At 45.7% G+C, this 21778-nt stretch overlaps 1 protein-coding gene across 4 annotated transcripts; it reads left to right on the top strand.

Annotated features, from left to right (window-relative positions):
- Positions 1-52: 52 nt before the first annotated feature.
- On the top strand, positions 53-19928 carry LOC125688830 (cytochrome P450 2K6-like). Of its 4 annotated transcripts, XR_007374914.1 has the most exons (10): positions 58-403; positions 1321-1483; positions 1657-1806; positions 2713-2873; positions 3529-3702; positions 4433-4574; positions 4736-4920; positions 5164-5305; positions 5582-6151; positions 19662-19928. XR_007374914.1 is itself a non-coding variant. In XM_048935341.1 (9 exons), exons 1-9 carry the CDS (start codon positions 224-226, stop codon positions 19276-19278), a joined length of 1485 nt encoding a protein of 494 aa, XP_048791298.1. In that variant the 5' UTR covers positions 53-223; the 3' UTR covers positions 19279-19928. The 4 variants fall into 4 exon arrangements, 3 of the variants coding, with proteins under 3 accessions (XP_048791298.1, XP_048791297.1, XP_048791296.1); XM_048935341.1 differs by lacking the exons at positions 1321-1483; positions 1657-1806; positions 2713-2873; ... (3 more) ...; positions 5164-5305; positions 5582-6151 and adding exons at positions 15145-15307; positions 15481-15630; positions 16537-16697; ... (2 more) ...; positions 18239-18423; positions 18667-18808 and having other exon boundaries at positions 53-403; positions 19091-19928; XM_048935340.1 differs by lacking the exon at positions 19662-19928 and having other exon boundaries at positions 5582-6418.
- The last annotated feature ends 1850 nt before the right edge of the window (positions 19929-21778 follow it).

The following is a 21778-nucleotide window of genomic DNA, read 5'->3' as shown; positions in this document are numbered from 1 at the left end:
ATTACTAGGAGAGCATAAAATTAGTGTATTTTGGTACTGCCCAGTAGGTATTTTATGAGGGTAAAATTGAGGAGAGTTGTCACTTCCAACATTTCTGAGAAGTGGAGCTCATCCCTCAACTTCTACACCTCTTGGTGCAGAAGTGCCATTATTGCTTGAAAGAGCTTCAGGTAGAAGCTTGCTTGAATTATCATCTCTTCAGTTCAGCTTTTGCTGAAAGGCAATGGATTGGGCCAGCCTTGTTCCTGTGGGCTTACTGCTCATCCTAATTCTCCTGCTGATTTTGAAAACACAACATTTCTGGAGGAGCCAAGTGAAATTCCCCCCAGGACCGCAGCCTTTACCCATCATTGGAAATCTGCACATGATGGACCTAAAGAAACTTGGCCAGACAATGCTACAGGTAACTTCTGTTGCTCCTTTCCTTAGAGCTCTCACTCCAAGTCCGTCACTGACTTCTTGAAAGGGATACAGAGATCTCAAGGCATGGAAATTGCAAACACAACTGTATTATTCTTTGCAGTGGCTTCTTTTCCTACTATGTGATACTGTGTAGTGCAGAGCAATTGGCTTGCAACCACGTTATCGAGGGAACTGAGCTAATTCTGTGGAACAGAGGAAATGTTAGCACTCTTCAGGCAAGGGTGACAAGAAGAGAGGGATCCCGGATCTCCCACAATTACAGAAACTTCACCAGGGACTGCTGAAACAGTTAGGGAAGGGACCAGAGCTTTCTGAAAGCTGTTTGCTGGACTCAGGCACCAGGAAACTGGCAAACAAATTTTTGATCCTCTCTCTTGATGGAGAAAACTTTCTGGTTTCCCAGAGCAAACTAGGAAAAAAACCTCACTGCTTATTCTTTCATACCTTGTAGCAGGAAACTCAGGGCTCTTGGGATAATAGTGTATAGCAGTCAGATATTTTAGGATTTGGGCATTCCTTGCTGAACTATTCCTCAAAGCCATGAACAGCAAACATAGGGGTTTCTGGCAGTTCCCGTGCCTTGATGTATTACCAGCTTGGAAATCAATCTCATTTTGGTTAGCTATGCATTTCCAATGAGTGACAGAATCAGTGTAGTGGACATTATTAGGCCCACTGAAAATCTTTTATTCAAATACCCAATTAAGCATTACAGATCCTATTGTGATTCTTTAAAATCACAGAAGCTCCAACACTTGCAGCATGAATTCCCAACATTTTGGACAGCAGATGCAAAGCCAGTGCCATGTGGGAAGAAGAACGTTGAACCTGCTGAATAACAAGTGTTTTTTGCTTTGCCAAACATCATGTTCCTCCCCTTTCTTTTCATTCTACTAGCTTTCTGAAACATATGGCCCAGTCTTCACAGTTCAGATGGGACTGAGGAAAGTGGTGGTGCTGTCAGGATATGACACAGTGAAGGAAGCTTTGGTGAATCATGCAGATGCATTTGTTGGGAGGCCTAAAATACAAATCATAGAAGAAACAGCAAAAGGAAAAGGTGAGTGGGCTGTTCTCACATTTTCTGTCCCCGTCCTTTTCAAGAGGCGCAGGTGAAAGAGAAGCATGATGAACCTGATGAACCTCAGCAGTCCATCAGTGTGAAACCTTCACAGAATGCATGAAGACTCTTTGCTTAAACTGTTGTGTATGTGTTTTAATTTTCCATTTCAGGAGTTGTATTTTCTCGTGGAGAAAACTGGAAAGTGATGCGAAGATTTACTCTTACAACCTTACGAGACTTTGGGATGGGAAAGAAGGCCATAGAAGATCATGTTGTAGAAGAGTACGGATACCTGGCAGACGTAATTGAGTCACAGAAAGGTAGGGAGATTCTTAATTTGACAGCATGTACCTGACTTTTCTCTGAAAGCATTTTCAGGAATACCAAAGGATGAAGGAAGAAGAGGTACATCATTCTCCAATATCAATGCTGTGATGAGTACACATGAGTTGTGTCTGTCTCCTTGTATCTCTACCTGGCAATTGCCTGGTGTGTAAATGAAAACTTTTATTGAAGCACTGGAAGACAAACACAGAGTTCAATTCAAAACAGTCCAGTTGAGGAAAAGGCCTTATTATGCCTCGTGCAGCACCTCCATAAAGGACTGACATGGACTCAGGAGAAAAGTAGAAGGCAATTGCAGGGTTGTGCATATCTAGACTGAAAAATTGATTGCCCGTCGAGGCATATTTCTGCAAAACGCCTTCCAGTAGAAGACAGAAGATTCCTTTATACATTTCTCCAGCGTCATCCAGGACTATTTGTCACTAGGTTAGTTACCAACAGCAGCACTTAGAATGGAATCACAGACTGATAGATTGGCCTGGCTTGGAAGGAACCTCTACAGACAATCTTGTCCAGATTCGCTGGGAAATGTAGGAAAACCTTCCACTAGATCAGGTTGCTCAGAACCTCCATCCAGCCTGGCCTCGAGTTCCTCCAGTGATGGCACCCACTACTTCTCCAGGCATCCTGCTCCATTGCCTCATCATCCTCATTGTGAAAAATCTCTTCTTTGTGTCCAGTACCCTGTTACCATGTTAAAACACTACTTCTTGTCCTATCACTACATCCCCTTTTACAAAATCTCCCTTCATCTTTCTTACAAGCCAACTCTGTGCCTATCATTTCCCAGACTTCAATGGGGCTCTACACGCTATTGTTGCAATTTAATTGATGGCAATAACCATTGATTGTGTTGTTTGCATCATCTTTTCCTTTGCTAGGGAAGCCCCTTGAGATGACTGAGCTGATGAATTCTGCTATTGCTAATGTCATTGTGTCCGTATTGCTTGGAAAGCGGTTTGACTACGAAGACCCCATATTCAAAAGGCTTGTGTCACTGATGAATGAAAATGTCAAGCTTTTGGGAAGTCCATCAGTGTCGGTAATTGATCTGGTTGAATGTTTCTCTTCAAAATCATGCACAACACAGAGTGATAACACTGCATCTACCCCCGATCACTGACATTCATCTATCTGTATGTGACAAATGCATCCTGAAGTGGCAGGAAACAGACCTTTGGTACTACATACGGGTTTCTCTTAGTCTGGGCGAGTGTAGCTTGACTTCATAAAAAACAACTGAAGAGCATGCTACACGAAAAAAAGGAAAGTGTTCCCAGGTGATAGAAGTTGCCCTTCATTTCCTATCTCCCAGACAAAGAATAGTGTCAAAACTGTGGAAATGTCTGCAACTGTCTCTTAAATTGTAAACATCTCTTGAGACACCCAACTCCAACCAAGCTGGAGAGGGAGGGATGAGAAATCTAAGAGTGGAGAGGTAGGAAATTATATCCAAGACATACACATAAACATGGGATTTCTAGGCCATCAGCTAGTGTGATTTATATAGTAGAGAGAGTAAATTTTATCAATTTTACTTAGTTGGGTGGGGAAGAGATGGGTAAAGAGTGCTTTGTGACAAGATTATAAGGCTATATAATATTTTCTGTGCGGGGTATTGTTGAAAAGCACTGTTGAATAGTGGTACATCTACTTAGTACCTGCTTTCTCCTCTTCTGCATCTGTGCATCTTACAGCTGTACAATACCTTCCCCATCCTTGGATTCTTCCTGAAGGCCCCAAAAAAATTTACTGAGAATGTAAAAGAAGTCAACAATTTCATCAAGAACACTTTCACAAAGTATCTCAAAGTCCTGGACAGAAATGACCAGAGGAGCTTCATTGATGCTTTTCTTGTCAGACAACAAGAGGTAATGGAATGCCAGCAGCCTCCTCATTTCACCTTGCTTCCCTTTCAATTGTATGGGGCTGCTCAATCACAGCCTTAACCTCTGATTGATCACCTGAGGCAAGCACGAAGTCATCCATGGGAGCACAGGTGAAGTCAATTCACCTCTGCTGCAGGAAGGGGAGGAGCCTGGCTCTACCCCTCCTAGACCCATTTAAGAACTCACTGCCAGGAGGAGCGTCTCTTCTGGAGACACACTCCACTGGAGTTTTTTATGCAAGCCCAGGATTGGGTGTGTGTTTTCGTTTCCTTACTCTATTATCCTAATTACATCAGACAAACTCCTGGATGTACTATACCATCTGTATGTTCATTGATTGTTCATTCAATGGATGCATGCATTCTTTATATGCTCTGCTCCATGGCCCAGGGGACAGAAAGCTTGACTTCATCACTTGGATAAACCCAGCGAGTGCTCCCTGTACTTCAAAGTATTCTTGTTAACACTGAAATAAGCCTTGCTGACTTGACTGTGTGTTCCTCTGGGCAGCAGAGTCACTCCAAGCACTCGGTATTTCAAGACTCAGTTTAATACAGACTTCTGAAGGCATTGCCTCAAAACTTCCTCTTCCTTCACACTTTTAATTCCTCCCTGACATTTGTCTATGAACTTTTTCCCCTGTTTTCCAAAATTAAAACAGTGCTTCTTGACTATTTAACCGGCTGTTTGAATTATTGTGTTATTTTTCCAGGAGAATGGAAAGGACAATACATTTTTTGATGATGTAAACTTAACTGAGGTCGTGAGAAATCTGTTCATAGCTGGCATGGATACCACAGCCACCACTTTGCGCTGGGGCCTTCTGCTCATGATGAAATATCCTGAAATTCAGAGTAAGTGGAAACTGGGCGCTCAGTGGCTTTCTTCTCCTCAGGTCCCCTTGCCCTGAACCAAAGCAGGGCTGAATAAAAAGCCAGTTCTCCTTATCCCAGTATTCCTAGCAGAGGAAAGAGAGAGTTGAACAATGCATGTATGATCCATGTGCTCTTTTCAGAAAAAGTCCAGGCAGAGATAGATCAAGTGATCGGATCAAACCTCCCAAGAACCGAGCACCGAACTAAAATGCCATACACAGATGCTGTTGTGCATGAAATTCAGAGGTTTGCTAATATCCTGCCGTTGAACTTGCCTCATGAGACTACCATGGATGTCGCTATCAAAGGCTATTTCATTCCCAAGGTAAGACACCAGCAGCACTTCTTTCCTTCCCTCTCTCCCCAGTGGGACACCTCTTTCTTTCCAGACTGCCTTGCATCCAAGGATGCTCACTCACTGTGAGGTGCTCACAGCTACTTCTACTACCCTGTTCATGTGATAACATGATAATATATGTTAATATGTTATATTTCTTCAGTCCAGCATTCACCACCGCTCCCAGCAACACCACTGTTAGCGCAATAACTGCTCTACCTTGGTTTGCAGGGAACCTATGTCATCCCCTTGCTCAACTCTGTCCTGCAAGACAAAACCCAGTGGGAGAAACCGTGCTCCTTCTACCCGGAGCATTTCCTCAACTCAGAGGGGAAGTTTGTAAAGAAGGATGCTTTCATGCCTTTTTCAGCAGGTATGTTCTATTCTGCTCTTTGGGCTCTGAACTGGGCATCTGCAATTCTCTCTTTCTCACAGAAGCTGATATGCCACACTTTTCCCAGGTGTTACCCCTCCTTCTCTCTCCACCTACATCTGCTAACTTGAATAGGCCAGCTTTACCCATGGACTCAGACTCTGAATTCACTCCCCTAAGACATAAAGCCCCTCGCAACTGGAAAACAAAGAAAAAGGAAAGGAAAGGAGCACAGCTCCCATTGACTCTCACAGACCATTCTGCATTTCTTTGCAGGGCGGAGGATCTGTGCTGGTGAGACTCTTGCCAAAATGGAGCTCTTCCTTTTCTTCACCAGCCTTCTGCAGAGGTTCACCTTCCAGCCTCCTCCTGGAGTTTCCCCCTCAGACCTGGATCTCTCTGCCACCACTAGGTTTGTCGTTGCCCCAGTTACTCATGAGGTCTGTGCAGTGTCACGTTCCTAGGGACTTTTATCAGCTGCCTTCTTTTCCTGGGACACTCAGATGAAATATCTCAGTTCACCTCTATTCCCACCAGGCAAGCCTGGTACTTCTGAAGCTAGTAGGTGATTTCTTGCCCAGGCACACCTTGACTCATAGCAAGAGGTGTGTCACCCACCATTCCAAAAGTTTGCAGTCCTGACCTTCTGCCACTCATTGAATAAGCAAATTGATGGTCTCTGTGAGGATGAATGAGTCCATTCTGCATGTTCCCCTCAAGAAAAGAGCCTGGGACCAGACTGTGCTGACTCTGTGTCCAGAGCTCATGGGGTATTGCACACATGTCACGTACGCACACGGGGACTTTCACCTTCCTCCTCCAGCACAGCTGCACTCAGCTGCCCAAGTGAAAATGGCCCATTGCACATTTTGTCCCCACACCACTGCCCTGACTGTATGCAAAACACACATAGAAATGTCACTGAACAGTTCAGCGTGAGATGAGTGTGAAGATGTTCACTATTGCAGAACTTTGGTGCAGTCACACAGAGGACTCATAGAGGATTGCATGCCATCTAGAAATTGAAATTCTTTTAATTTTCTATGGAATAATATATGTGCTAATAAAAATTAGAAAAACCCAGGAAAACAATAAATTCTCCGTGTCAAATCAGACTGTTGCCAATGTTCTCTTCAAAACTGAACAGTTTTGCACCTGAAATGGAAACTCTGTGTTGAGAACAAATCAGGGCAGTACTTCCAGTAGGAACTGGGCAAGCCAGTGCTTCCATGGCACCAGTTGGACCAGGAGATTTTGCAGGTCATTTCCAACCTTTCGGTTCTGTGATTGTGATTCTATGGTTCTAATTGCTCCCTCTATGCTGGGAATCATCCAGCTGAAAAGCAGCTTGACAGAAAAGGTCCTGAGTGTCCTGGTGGACACCAAACTCCACATGAGCCAGTGAAGTGCTGTTATAGAATCACATCTGGCTCATACAGAATCACAGCTGGCTCATGTCCAGCTCCTCGTCCATCAGGACCCCAAGTCCTTCTCCGCAGGGCTGCTCTTAAGGAGTTCTCCCCCCAGTTTTTATATACCTGGGGTTGCCCCAACTCCAGTGCAGCACCCTGCACTTGGCCTTAGTGAAACCTCATTAGGTTTTCATGGGTGCTCTTCTCCAGCTTGTCCAGGTCCCTCTGCATGGCTTCCCTTTCTTCCAGTGTATCGACTGCACCGCTCAGCTTGGTGTCATCTGCAAATTTGCTGAGGTTGCACTCGATGCCATTGTCTGTCACTGATGAAGATGCTGAAGGGCACCGGTCCCAACACTGACCCCAGAGGGACTGCCTGTCTCCGGCCTCCACCCTGATACAGAACCATTAGTCACAATCCTTTGGCTGCGTCCAGCCAGCCAATTCCTAACCCATCACACAGTCCATCCTTCAAATCCACACCTCTCCAATCTAGAGAGAAGGATGTGGTGAGGGACCGTGTCAAAGGCCTTGCAGAAGTCCAGCTAGATGACATCGCTGCCTTTCCCCCATCCACCAAAGCCATCAATCCATCGTAGAAAGCCACCAGACTGGTCAGGCACGATCTGCCCTTGGTGAAGCCATGCTCCCGAATCTCCGCTTTACCTCATACGTGCCTCATAGAGTACCTCAACTTCTTCTATGTCTGAGGAAGCCAGCTTCACGTTACCTTTCATCAGAGGGGGAACGCTCTCCTTGGCCTGTCTCCTCCTGTCTATGTACCTGTAGAACCCCTTCTTGTTATCTTTCACATCCCTCGCCAAGTTCAGCTCCATTGCACCTTGGCTTTCCTAGTCCTATCTCTACACACACAGACAACAGCCCTGTATTCCTCCCAGGATACACAACCCTGCTTCCACTTTCTCTACAATTCCCTCTTTTCTCTCAGTTTAAGCTGCAGATCCTTGCACAGCCATGACGAACGCCTGCCTCCCCTGCTCGACTTCTTCTGCTGGAGGATGGAGAGCCGTTGCAGCCTCAGAAGGGTGTCCTTAAAGAGCTGCCAGCTTTGTTCTGTGCCCATGCCCTTAAGGACAGTTTCCCAGGGGATCCCACTCAGCAGTTCCTCGAGCAGCTGGAAGTTTGCTCTCCTAAAGCACAGGGTCCTAGCTCTGCTTTTTGCCAGGCCCGCATTCTTCAGGATCACCAACTCACTACACTGGGTCACTACAGCCCAGGCTGCCTCCAATCTTAACCTCTCTAATGCTCTCCTCTGCATTAGTGAGCACCAGCTCCAGTAAGGCTTCACCTTGGCTTGGTCCATCTGCTACCTGGACCAGGAAGTTGTCCTCAACAGACTCCAGGAATCTCCTGGATTGTCTGCCCCCTGCCACGCCGCTATCCCAGCAGGTGTTGCCTTCTTAGAGGAGCCCTCCCTAGTACCTCCAGGACAAGTCTGGGGCTTTCCCTTACCACCTCCCAAGGTAACTGTTCCCACGTGCTTCTCTGTCGCCTAGTACACCCCCTTCCATCATCATGTCTAGTTTAAAGCCCTTGTAACCAGCCTTCCCACCTTGTTCCCAAGAATATTATGGCCCTTCTAGTCAGTCGGTTCCCATCTGCTGTCAGCATTCCTCCTTTCTCAAGGCTGCATCCCAAGCCATAGTAACCAAAGCCCTGAGCACAACACCATTTGCAAAGCCGTTCATTCAGCGTGTCCACCCTCCTCCTTTTGTGTGGATCCCAGTCACCAACTGCAAGGACAGAGGTGAACACAGCTTGCACTCCTGATCCCTTCAGAAGACTTCCCAGAGCCCTGAAGTCCCTTTTGATCACCCGAGAACTTCTTTTGCCTACCTCTTCATTTCCAATGTGGAAAACCAGTAATGGATAATAATCAGAGGGCTTAACCAGGCGAGGGATGTTGCTGGCAACATCTCTCGTCCAGGCACCAGGCAGGCAACACACCTACCTCCCTGTGGGACAGATCTCAGCAGCATATTGGGCCCTCAGAAGGAAGTCCCCTATGACAACAGCCCTTCTTTTTTTCACAGAATCACAGCATCACAGAATTGTAGGGGTTGGAAGGGACCTCCAGAGATCATCGAGTCCAACCCCCCTGCCAAAGCAGGTTCCCTACACCAGGTAGCACAGGTCGGCATCCAGGCAGGTCTTGAACATCTCCAGAGAAGGAGACTCCACCACCTCCCTGGGCAGCCTGTTCCAGTGCTCCGTCACCCTCACTGTAAAGAAGTTCTTCCACACATTTGTGCAGAACTTCCTATGCTGCAGTTTCCAGCCGTTTCCCCTCGTCCTGTCTCCACTCACCACTGAAAAGAGTCCGGCCTCGCCATTCTGCCCCCCACACCGTAGATACTTATAGACCTGAATCAGGTCCCCTCTCAGTCTTCTTTTGTCAAGGCTGAACAGACCCAGATCACTCAGCCTTTCTCCATAGAAGAGATGCTCCAGGCCCTTCACCATCTTTGTGGTGGACTCTTTCCAAGAGGTCCCTGTCTTTTTTGTACTGGGGAGCCCAGAACGGGACGCAGTGCTCCAGATGAGGCCTTACCAGGGCAGAGCAGAGGGGGAGGATCACCTCCCTTGACCTGCTGGCCATGCTCTTTTTAATGCACCCCAGTAAGCCATTGGCCCTCTTGGCCACAAGGGCACACTGCTGGCTCATGGCCAACCTGTCGTCCACCAGGACACCCAGGTCCCTTTCCGCAGAGCTCCCCTCCAGCAGGTCATCCCCCAACCTGTACTGGTGCATGCCATTATTCCTCCCCAGATGCAAGACTCTACACTTGCTTTTGTTAAACCTCATCCGGTTTTTTTCTGCCCAGCTCTCCAGCCTGTCCAGGTCTTGCTGAATGGCAGCACGGCCTTCAGGCGTGTCAGCCAATCCTCCCAACTTTGTATCATCAGCAAACTTGCTGAGGGTGGCCACCATCCCCTCATCAAGGTCATTGATGAAGATGTTGAACAAGACCGGACCCAGCACAGACTCCTGGGGGACACCACTGGTTACAGGCCTCCAACCGGACTCTGCACCACCAACGACGACCCTCTGCACTCTGCCAGTCAGCCAGTTCTCAACCCACCTCACTGTCCACTCGACTATCCCACACTTCCTCAGCTTTGTTATAAGGATGTCGTGGGGAACAGTATCAAATGCCTTGCTGAAATCAAGGTAGACTACATCCACTGCTCTCCCCCCATCCATCCAGCCAGAGACAACATCATAGAAGGCTACCAGATTGGTGAAGCACGACCTCCCCCTGGTGGACCTGGTGAAGACAGAATCCTTCCCAGCAATAGCAGGTTGATTACACTGGGTCCCTCTCTCAGTCTGAGGGAGTGAGATATGCCCTGACCACAAGTGGGCTACTGCAGGCCTATCCAGCACTGAGAGCAAACCAGGCATGTACCATCAAGGCACTCACTAAACTGATGTCTGCCTACAGGACACCTCAAGTCATCGAGAGCGACCAAGGAACTCCTTTTACTGGTGCAACGATACAGCACTGGGCAGAAGAAAACAACATTGAATGGTGATTCCACCAGCCATATAATCCAACGGGGGCAGGCCTTACTGAACGTTAAGTGGTATTCTAAAGGCTGACCTGAAGACAGACTCCCAGGCCCTGCAGGCATGGTCCAAAAGACTGTATGAAACCCTGTGGGACCTGAATGAAAGACCTAGAGACGGCAGACCCAGTGCCCTGAAAATGCTGCAGACAATGTAGGTCTCCCCACTTAGGATCCAAATTACGGGCACTGATAATTAGGCAACACCCCAGATTGGCAGTGAAAATAATCTTCTGCTCCCTGACCCTGAGAATTTAGAACCAGGTACCCATAGAATGAAATGGCCTTGGAAGTTGCAGGTAGGACCCAAGTGGTGCATCCTGCTTGCAACTTGGGGGAGATTGCTGGCGGTGGGAGGCTCAGTAGTCTCTCTAGTAATTGGTACGTGGCCTGCTGATATTGTCGTCAACACTCCATTCTTCATTGCTAAAGGGACCCCCATCATGTCCCCACGGCAGATCAGGACACCCCCTTTGGTGCCTGACATAGTTGCACAGCTGCAGACATCTGGCCAGAAGGCGTGGTACAGATGGCCCCAGTACAAGCCAAAGCGTTGACCCAGGATAGAAATACAGCCTGTGTCTTGCCCTGGAGGTACTTTCCCATCCTGGTGCCTCCAAAACATCTGTATTACTCTCTGTGAGTCTTTGAGCCTCTAGGAAGGCTGGAAGGATCGAAATGCAATCAAAGCATTCCAGTGTTGCTGTGAGATCGCGCACAACACCCGGTGATGGGACTGGTGGAGCACAGGATGGACCTGCACTGCATGACTACATGCCTCCAGTAACACCACTGAGAATTGACCCATGAAAGAGCATGAACATCCACCATACACTGATCATCGCTATCTTAATTTATGCCAATGTACATCACGACGGGAATTGCATAGGCGTTGCGATGTGTGGGATCTCTGTGTTAGGGAAGACTCAGCCTCTATTTAATTGATCACTGGTTTATGCTGTGAAGGGATGGAGTGTATGGGAGCTGTGGAATCATGGCCTGAACCACTGATTGATCACCCGAGGCAAGCACTGAGTCGCTGCAGGAGCACACGGGAAGGCAATTCACCTGTGTGACTGGAAGGGGTGGAGCCTGGCTGCACCTCTCCTAGACCCCATTTAAGGGCTGACTGCCAGAGGGGAAGGATCTTTTTCTGGAGGTTGCTCCCTTTGGAGTTTTTACTGCATGCCTAGGGCAAGGGTGAGCATTGCTGTTATTTTCGGTTGTCTCGTTCCACTGCGATAATCTTTCCAGTTATACAACCTGTACAATACCAGCCTAAGCATGCCACTTTGCTAATTGTGTGTTTTGGGATTGTACAGTCTATATTAGGATTATGCTAATTAAAATCTAAAGAGTCTGCTTATTCCACACTGGTAACCAAGGATGTTTAATTGCCTACCTCAAAGATAAAGCTCTATATCTTAGACACAGTACATGTAAATAAAACGTTGTTAAGTGCCAAGGAAGATTTTGGTTTTTTTTCTTTTTCTTTTTGTGGTTGGACTGGATGATCTTGAAGGTCTTTTCCAACCTTGGTGTTTCTATAATGAATTAAACTCCAGTACAAACCAAGCAATCTGTCTTTTAGTCATAGAATGCTTGGGATACAATGGGAAGTTGTGAAATCAACAGATCAGTACTTGTTCTGAAATTCTGCACCGGTCTAACCCTTGACCATCTGTAAGTAAAAAAAAACTCTGCATCACCATTTCTTTTCATAACCTAGGAGTCAGTATTATCAATTGTTAATAATTAAATCTTATCTGTGTGTGGAGGGAATGATGCTCACAGTACCTTTTTACCTGCTTTGTGGAGGTACAGAAGAAACACACCAATTAGCACACAGTTGGACATAGGCTTTAAACATTTTCTGGGGCATCATCCAAGAAAACAAAATGACCTGGCCTTTACTCCAAATGGCAGCAGCAGACTCGGGGCCAAACAGTGAGAGATGAACCTAGATCATGCTCTAGATCCTCTTCCATGCTCCCAGCCAGGTAGAAGTAATCACAGCAACATTGGAATGGGAGGGGATTCTGAAAGGCCATCTGGTCCCACTCCCCTGCCGTGAACAAGGACACACACAGCTCCTTCAGGTGCTCAGAGTGCCGTGCAGCCTGACCTGGGGTGGCTCCAAGTACAGGGAATGCACGACACCGCTGGGCAACACGTACAAGTGTTTCACTGCAGATCAGCTCCTTGCCCTGCTGGGAGCCATGCTTGTTTTGATGCAGCCCAGGATGCAGCTGGCTTTCTGGGCTGCAAGGGCACATTGCTGGCTCATATCCAGCTTCTAACTGCCAACGCCCACCGGTCACTTTCAGCAGGGCTTTTCTCTATCTATTCATCCCAAAGCTTGTACGGTACTGGAGGTTGATGGGACCCAGGTGTAATCCTTGCACCTGGTACAGTTGAACCTCACGAGGTTCACCTGGGCCCACTGCTCAGCCTATCTAGCTCTCTCTGGATGGCACCCCATCCTCTGTGGGTGCTGACTGCACCGCACAGCTTGGTATCATCCACAAAGTGCTGAAAGTACGCTCTATCTCACTGTTGATGTCATTGATGAAGATATGGAGGAGCATCAGTCCCAGTACTGGCACAACTCATGCCTCTGATCTACAACAGGACAGTGAGCCACTGACTGTGCTTCAGCCATCTTTCTTCAGTAACCATATCCCCCAGGCATGGCTTTCAACCCCGACATAATCCTACAGGCTCTTCTCTCTGTTATTCTTCTTGAAACTGTCAGATGACAAAAGTAAGTAACACAGCTCAAGTCTGAATTTCTTCCTCCTCCTCCCTCTAAAAGAAAGTTTGCTGTGGCTCTCTTGAGCTTAGAAACCCAAGTACCTTTGCTTTTCTGCAGTGGATGCACCACTTACTGAGCTACAGAACACACACCAAAACTGGATGTTGAGACTAAGAGATTTCTGTCTATTCTAGGTCCTGCAGGTTTTGTCCCTCACTTGGCAGTCTTATCTCTTCCTTGGCTATCGACATTAAACTGGACAAAGGCAGATCAGATAGTGTCAGAGTAAAGGCCTCCAAGAACAGAGCTCACTGACCTCAGCAGTGACAAGAAGGAATTAGGTGTCTAACCTACCTGAGGAAGGACAGAAATAGGTAAGAAGAGGGGTGAAGGAAGTGGAATGAGACTGGAGACAAAGAGGCAAAATTGGAGGGAGAACAAGAACCAGTAGATGTATCAAAAGTTGTGAATATAATTTTATGATGATAAGAAGTAGAGATCCTTGGGTTAAGTTGCCTGAGGAAAGTTTGGGAGTTATAAAGAAGATGATGAGACAGCAATGCCTAAGAACAGAGCTTTTAAATGAAACGAATGACCCTTGCATCTCTTTTGCAGACACGCTTCTATAGTTTCCAGTGCCTCCTGTATGGTCTACTGGTTTCAGTCTCAAAGTTCAAGACAGAATTTATGTTATCCTTGCTAAATTTATGCCCCCAGACATCTCTACCAATGTAAAACACTGACACATAAGTCATTAAACAGTAACTAGGAGAGCATAAAATTAATGCATTTTGGTACTGCCCAGTAGGTATTTTATGAGGGTAAAATTGAGGAGAGTTGTCACTTCTAACATTTCTGAGAAGTGGAGCTCATCCCTCAACTTCTACACCTCTTGGTGCAGAAGTGCCATTATTGTTTGAAAGAGCTTCAGGTAGAAGCTTGCTTGAATTATCATCTCTTCAGTTCAGCTTTTGCTGAAAGGCAATGGATTGGGCCAGCCTTGTTCCTGTGGGCTTACTGCTCATCCTAATTCTCCTGCTGATTTTGAAAACACAACATTTCTGGAGGAGCCAAGTGAAATTCCCCCCAGGACCGCAGCCTTTACCCATCATTGGAAATCTGCACATGATGGACCTAAAGAAACTTGGCCAGACAATGCTACAGGTAACTTCTGTTGCTCCTTCCCTTAGAGCTCTCACTCCAAGTCCGTCACTGACTTCTTGAAAGGGATACAGAGATCTCAAGGTATGGAAATTGCAAACACAACAGTATTATTCTTTGCAGTGGCTTCTCTCCCTACTGTGTGATACTGTGTAGTGCAGAGCAATTGGCTTGCAACCACGTTATCGAGGGAACTGAGCTAATTCTGTGGAACAGAGGAAATGTTAGCACTCTTCAGGCAAGGGTGACAAGAAGAGAGGGATCCCGGATCTCTCATAATTACAGAAACTTCACCAGGGACTGCTGAAACAGTTAGGGAAGGGACCAGAGCTTTCTGAAAGCTGTTTGCTGGACTCAGTCATCGGAAAACTGGCAAACAAATTTTTGATCCTCTCTCTTGATGGAGAAAACTTTCTGGTTTCCCAGAGCAAACTAGGAAAAAAACCTCACTGCTTATTCTTTCATACCTTGTAGCAGGAAACTCAGGGCTCTTGGGATAATAGTGTATAGCAGACAGATATTTTAGGATTTGGGCATTCCTCGCTGAACTATTCCTCAAAGCCATGAACAGCAAACATAGGGGTTTCTGGCAGTTCCCGTGCCTTGATGTATTACCAGCTTGGAAATCAATCTCATTTTGGTTAGCTATGCATTTCCAATGAGTGACAGAATCAGTGTAGTGGACATTATTAGGCCCACTGAAAATCTTTTATTCAAATACCCAATTAAGCATTACAGATCCTATTGTGATTCTTTTAAATCACAGAAGCTCCAACACTTGCAGCATGAATTCCCAACATTTTGGACAGCAGATGCAAAGCCAGTGCCATGTGGGAAGAAGAACGTTGAACCTGCTGAATAACAAGTGTTTTTTGCTTTGCCAAACATCATGTTCCTCCCCTTTCTTTTCATTCTACTAGCTTTCTGAAACGTATGGCCCAGTCTTCACAGTTCAGATGGGACTGAGGAAAGTGGTGGTGCTGTCAGGATATGACACAGTGAAGGAAGCTTTGGTGAATCATGCAGATGCATTTGCTGGGAGGCCTAAAATACCAATCATAGAAGAAACAGGAAAAGGAAAAGGTGAGTGGGCTGTTCTCACATTTTCTGTCCCCGTCCTTTTCAAGAGGCGCAGGTGATAGTGAAGCATGATGAACCTGTTGAGCCTCAGCAGTCCATCAGTGTGAAACCATCACAGAGTGCATGAAGACTCTTTGCTTGAATTGTTGTGTATGTGTTTTAATTTTCCATTTCAGGAGTTGTATTTTCTCGTGGAGAAAACTGGAAAGTGATGCGAAGATTTACTCTTACAACCTTACGAGACTTTGGGATGGGAAAGAAGGCCATAGAAGATCATGTTGTAGAAGAGTACGGATACCTGGCAGACGTAATTGAGTCACAGAAAGGTAGGGAGATTCTTAATTTGACAGCATGTACCTGACTTTTCTCTGAAAGCATTTTCAGGAATACCAAAGGATGAAGGAAGAAGAGGTACATCATTCTCCAATATCAGTGCTGTGATGAGTACACATGAGTTGTGTCTGTCTCCTTGTATCTCTACCTGGCAATTGCCTGGTGTGTAAATGAAAACTTTTATTGAAGCACTGGAAGACAAACACAGAGTTCAATTCAAAACAGTCCAGTTGAGGAAAAGGCCTTATTATGCCTCGTGCAGCACCTCCATAAAGGACTGACATGGACTCAGGAGAAAAGTAGAAGGCAATTGCAGGGTTGCACATATCTAGACTGAAAAATTGATTGCCCGTAGAGGCATATGTCTGGAAAGCGCCTTCCAGTAGAAGACAGAAGATTCCCTTATACATTTCTCCAGCATCATCCAGGACTATTTGTCACTAGGTTAGTTACCAACAGCAGCACTTAGAATGGAATCACAGACTGACAGAGTGGCCTGGCTTGGAAGGAACCTCTACAGACAATCTAGTCCAGATTCCCTGGGAAATGTAGGAAAACCTTCCACTAGATCAAGTTGCTCAGAACCTCCATCCAGCCTGGCCTCGAGTTCCTCAAGTGATGGCACCCACTACTTCTCCAGGCATCCTGCTCCATTGCCTCATCATCCTCATTGTGAAGAATCTCTTCTTTGTGTCCAGTGCCCTGTTACCATGTTAAAACACTACTTCTTGTCCTATCACTACATCCCCTTTTACAAAATCTCCCTCCATCTTTCTTAGAAGCCAACTCTGTGCCTATCATTTCCCAGACTTCAATGGGGCTCTACCTGCTGTTGTTGCATTTTAATTGATGGCAATAACCATTGATTGTGTTGTTTGCATCATCTTTTCCTTTGCTAGGGAAGCCCCTTGAGATGACTGAGCTGATGAATTCTGCTATTGCTAATGTCATTGTGTCCGTATTGCTTGGAAAGCGGTTTGACTACGAAGACCCCATATTCAAAAGGCTTGTGTCACTGATGAATGAAAATATGAAGCTTTTTGGAAGTCCATCAGTGTCGGTAATTGATCTGGTTGAATGTTTCTCTTCAAAATCATGCACAACGCAGAGTGATAACACTGCATCTATCCCCGATCACTGACATTCATCTATCTGTATGTGACAAATGCATCCTGAAGTGGCAGGAAACAGACCTGTGGTACTACATACGGGTTTCTCTTAGTCTGGGTGAGTGTAGCTTGACTTCATAAGAAACAACTGAAGAGCATGCTACACGAAAAAAGGAAAGTGTTCCCAGGTGATAGAAGTTGCCCTTCATTTCCTATCTCCCAGACAAAGAACAGTGTCAAAACTGTGGAAATGTCTGCAACTGTCTCTTAAATTGTAAACATCTCTTGAGACACCCAACTCCAACCAAGCTGGAGAGGGAGGGATGAGAAATCTAAGAGTGGAGAGGTAGGAAATTATATCCAAGACATACACATAAACATGGGATTTCTAGGCCATCAGCTAGTGTGATTTATATAGTAGAGAGAGTAAATTTTATCAATTTTACTTAGTTGGGTGGGGAAGAGATGGGTAAAGAGTGCTCTGTGACAAGATTATAAGGCTATATAATATTTTCTGTGCGGGGTATTGTTGAAAAGCACTGTTGAATAGTGGTACATCTACTTAGTACCTGCTTTCTCCTCTTCTGCATCTGTGCATCTTACAGCTGTACAATACCTTCCCCATCCTTGGATTCTTCCTGAAGGCCCAAAAGAAATTTACTGAGAATGTAAAAGAAGTCAACAATTTTATCAAGGATACTTTCACAAAGTATCTCAAAGTCCTGGACAGAAATGACCAGAGGAGCTTCATTGATGCTTTTCTTGTCAGACAACAAGAGGTAACGGAATGCCAGCAGCCTCCTCACATCACCTTGCTTCTCTTTCAATGAATGCATACATTCTTTGATATGCTCTGCTGCATGGCCCAGGGGACAGAAAGCTTGTCTTCCTCACTTGGATAAACCCAGTGAGTGCTCCCTGTACTTCAAAGTATTCTTGTTAACACTGAAATTAACCTTGATGACTTGACTGTGTGTTCCTCTGGGCAGCAGAGTCACTCCAAGCACTCAGTATTTCAAGACTCAGTTTAATACAGACTTCTGAAGGCATTGCCTCATAACTTCCTCTTCCTTCACACTTCTAATTCCTCCCTGACATTTGTCTATGAACTTTTTCCCCTGTTTCCCAAAATTAAAACAGTGCTTCTTGAATATTTAACCAGATGATTAAATTATTGTGTTATTTTTCCAGGAGAATGGAAAGGATAATAAATTTTTTGATGATGTAAACTTAACTGAGGTCGTGAGAAATCTGTTTACAGCTGGCATGGATACCACAGCCACCACTTTGCGCTGGGGCCTTCTGCTCATGATGAAATACCCTGAAATTCAGAGTAAGTGGAAACTGGGCGCTCAGTGGCTTTCTTCTCCTCAGGTCCCCTTGCCCTGAAACAAAGCAGGGCTGAATAAAAAGCCAGTTCTCCTTATCCCAGTATTCCTAGCAGAGGAAAGAGAGTTGAACAATGCATGTATGATCCATGTGCTCTTTTCAGAAAAAGTCCAGGAAGAGATAGATCAAGTGATCGGATCAAACCTCCCAAGAACCGAGCACCGAACTAAAATGCCATACACAGATGCTGTTGTGCACGAAATTCAGAGGTTTGCTAATATCCTGCCGTTGAACTTGCCTCATGAGACTACCATGGATGTCACTATCAAAGGCTATTTCATTCCCAAGGTAAGACACCAGCAGCACTTCTTTCCTTCCCTCTCTCCCCAGTGGGACACCTCTTTCTTTCCAGACTGCCTTGCATCCAAGGATGCTCACTCACTGTGAGGTGCTCACAGCTACTTCTACTACCCTGTTCATGTGATAACATGATAATATATGTTAATATGTTATATTTCTTCAGTCCAGCATTCACCACCGCTCCCAGCAACACCACTGTTAGCGCAATAACTGCTCTACCTTGGTTTGCAGGGAACCTATGTCATCCCCTTGCTCAACTCTGTCCTGCAAGACAAAACCCAGTGGGAGAAACCGTGCTCCTTCTACCCGGAGCATTTCCTCAACTCGGAGGGGAAGTTTGTAAAGAAGGATGCTTTCATGCCTTTTTCAGCAGGTATGTTCTATTCTGCTCTTTGGGCTCTGAACTGGGCATCTGCAATTCTCTCTTTCTCACAGAAGCTGATATGCCACACTTTTCCCAGGTGTTACCTCTCCTTTTCTCTCCACCTACATCTGCTAACTTGAATAGGCCAGCTTCACCCATGGACTCAGACTCTGAATTCACTCCCCTACAGCATAAAGCCCCTCACAACTGGAAAACAAAAAAAAAGGAATAGAAAAGAAAAAAAGCACAGCGCCCATTGACTCTCACAGACCATTCTGCGTTTCTTTGCAGGGCGGAGGATCTGTGCTGGTGAGACTCTTGCCAAAATGGAGCTCTTCCTTTTCTTCACCAGCCTTCTGCAGAGGTTCACCTTCCAGCCTCCTCCTGGAGTTTCCCCCTCAGACCTGGATCTCTCTGCCACCACTAGGTTTGTCATTGCCCCAGTCACTCATGAGGTCTGTGCAGTGTCACGTTCCTAGGGACTTTTATCAGCTGCCTTCTTTTCCTGGGACACTCAGATGAAATATCTCAGTTCACCTCTATTCCCACCAGGCAAGCCTGGTACTTCCGAAGCTAGTAGGTGATTTCTTGCCCAGGCACACCTTGACTCATAGCAAGAGGTGTGTCACCCACCATTCCAAAAGTTTGCAGTCCTGACCTTCTGCCACTCATTGAATAAGCAAATTGATGGTCTCTGTGAGGATGAATGAGTCCATTCTGCATGTTCCCCTCAAGAAAAGAGCCTGGGACCAGACTGTGCTGACTCTGTGTCCAGAGCTCATGGGGTATTGCACACATGTCACGTACGCACACGGGGACTTTCACCTTCCTCCTCCAGCACAGCTGCACTCAGCTGCCCAAGTGAAAATGGCCCATTGCACATTTTGTCCCCACACCACTGCCCTGACTGTATGCAAAGACACACATAGAAATGTCACTGAACAGTTCAGCGTGAGATGAGTGTGAAGATGTTCACTACTGCAGAACTTTGGTGCAGTCACACAGAGGACTCATAGAGGATTGCATGCCATCTAGAAATTGAAATTCTTTTAATTTTCTATGGAATAATATATGTGTTAATAAAAATTAGAAAAACCCAGGAAAACAATAAATTCTCCATGTCAAATCAGACTGTTGCCAATGTTCTCTTCAAAACTGAACAGTTTTGCACCTGAAATGGAAACTCTGTGTTGAGAACAAATCAGGGCAGTACTTCCAGTAGGAACTGGGCAAGCCAGCGCTTCCATGGCACCAATTTGTCCCTTCCAACTTGTTTATTAAAGAGCCCTGCTGTAGCTTTTGAGTCAAAAGGGCATTTGAGAACTATCTAGTCTTCTTGAACTTAAGCAAAGCTTTCAACACCATTTGCCATAAGTTGTCCATCGTGAAGCTGATAAAGAAAGGGCTGGTTGGGGAGATAATGAGGTAGGTTTCAAATGGCTGAAAAAACAGCCGTGTAGGGTGGTGGGCAGTGGTGCCAAGTCTCGTTTGGGGCCAGTAGGACATAGAGGATCAACACTGTGTCCAGGCTTCTTGAACAACTTCATTCATGATATAGATGAAGGAGCAGAATGTAACTTCAGAAAAATTGCTGATGGCACAAAATTAAGAGGAGTGACTGATTCACCCGAGGATCTGGCTGTCATCCAGGGGGATATCAAATGGCTGGAGAAACAGGCTGACAAGTACCTCAAGAAGGTCAGCAAAGAAAAGGGCAAAGTCCTGCACCTGGGGCAGAACAAGACCATGAATCACTCCCTCTATGCTTGGGATCATCCAGCTGAAAAGCATCTTGGTAGAAAAGGTCCTGAGGGTCCTGATGGGCACCAAGCTCCACATGAGCCAGCAATGTGCTGTTATAGAATCACATCATGGAATCATAGAATGGCCTGAGTTGAAAAGGACTTCAAAGATCATCCAGTTCCAACCCCTGCTGTGTGCAGGTCTCCAACCAGCAGCCCAGGCTGCCCAGAGCCACATCCAGCCTGACCTTGCGTGCTTCCAGGGAGGGAACATCCACAGCCTCCTTGGGCAACCTGTGCCAGTGTCTCACCACCCCCACAGTAAAGAATTTTGTCCTAATATCTAGTCTAAATCTACCCTCTTTCAGTTTGAAACCATTTCCCTTTCTCCTCTTGTCCTGAGAGTTCTCACTCTTCTTGCAGTTTAAACATAGTATAGGCATTCCTAGCTCAACAGTGCTGCTTTTCTATCATCAACTAGAATTTATTGCTAAGTGAGATTTAGAGCACTTCAGTGCATCATAGAATCATAGTGCTTAGTGCTTCTTGTTTGAATGATCTGACCATCAAAGTTATGGCTTAAAGCTCTGGCTCCTATCATTATTGATTTATGTATGAAGACACAGGCAATGAGGCTTAGAAGCAAGAATATCTGAAGTTGCCTTGCTAGGCTCCCTTACACTCAACAAAATGATAGCTCTAGAGTGCAGCTCATTTCAATCATTCCAGGTCTCTACTAGAGTTATGCTAATTAAGATTTAAAGAGTCTGCTTATTCCACACTGGTAACCATGGATGTTTAATTGCCTACCTCAAAGATAAAGCTCTATATTTTAAATACAACACACATAAATAAAATGTTGTTAACTGCACAGGTTTCCCAAAAAGCCTGTGGACTCTCCTCTTTGGAGATGTTCAAGAGCCTTCTGTAGATCACTGGGCAAGTAGTTCCAGGTGCTCCTGCATGAGGGAGGGGATTGGATCAGATGACTTCCAGAGGTCCCTGTCACTGTCAATGATTCCATGACTCTGTGATTTGAAATTCCCAAACAATCCAATGAGAGCAAAGTTACAAAATTGCCTAAGCACTTAGCAAAAATATCTCTGTGTATTAATCACTTGGGTGTTGGCATTCTGATTTCAGCACTTAGGGTAACAACGCTGTGCCTGTAACAAGGGTGAAAATCTAACTATCAGTAAGCTGAATGACATGCAGAATTCATGACTTTGATATCAAA

This window comes from Lagopus muta, chromosome 2 (genome assembly GCF_023343835.1).
Source record: "Lagopus muta isolate bLagMut1 chromosome 2, bLagMut1 primary, whole genome shotgun sequence".
Classification (NCBI taxonomy): Eukaryota; Metazoa; Chordata; class Aves; order Galliformes; family Phasianidae; genus Lagopus; species Lagopus muta.
This window is presented reverse-complemented; position numbering and strand designations above follow the sequence as displayed.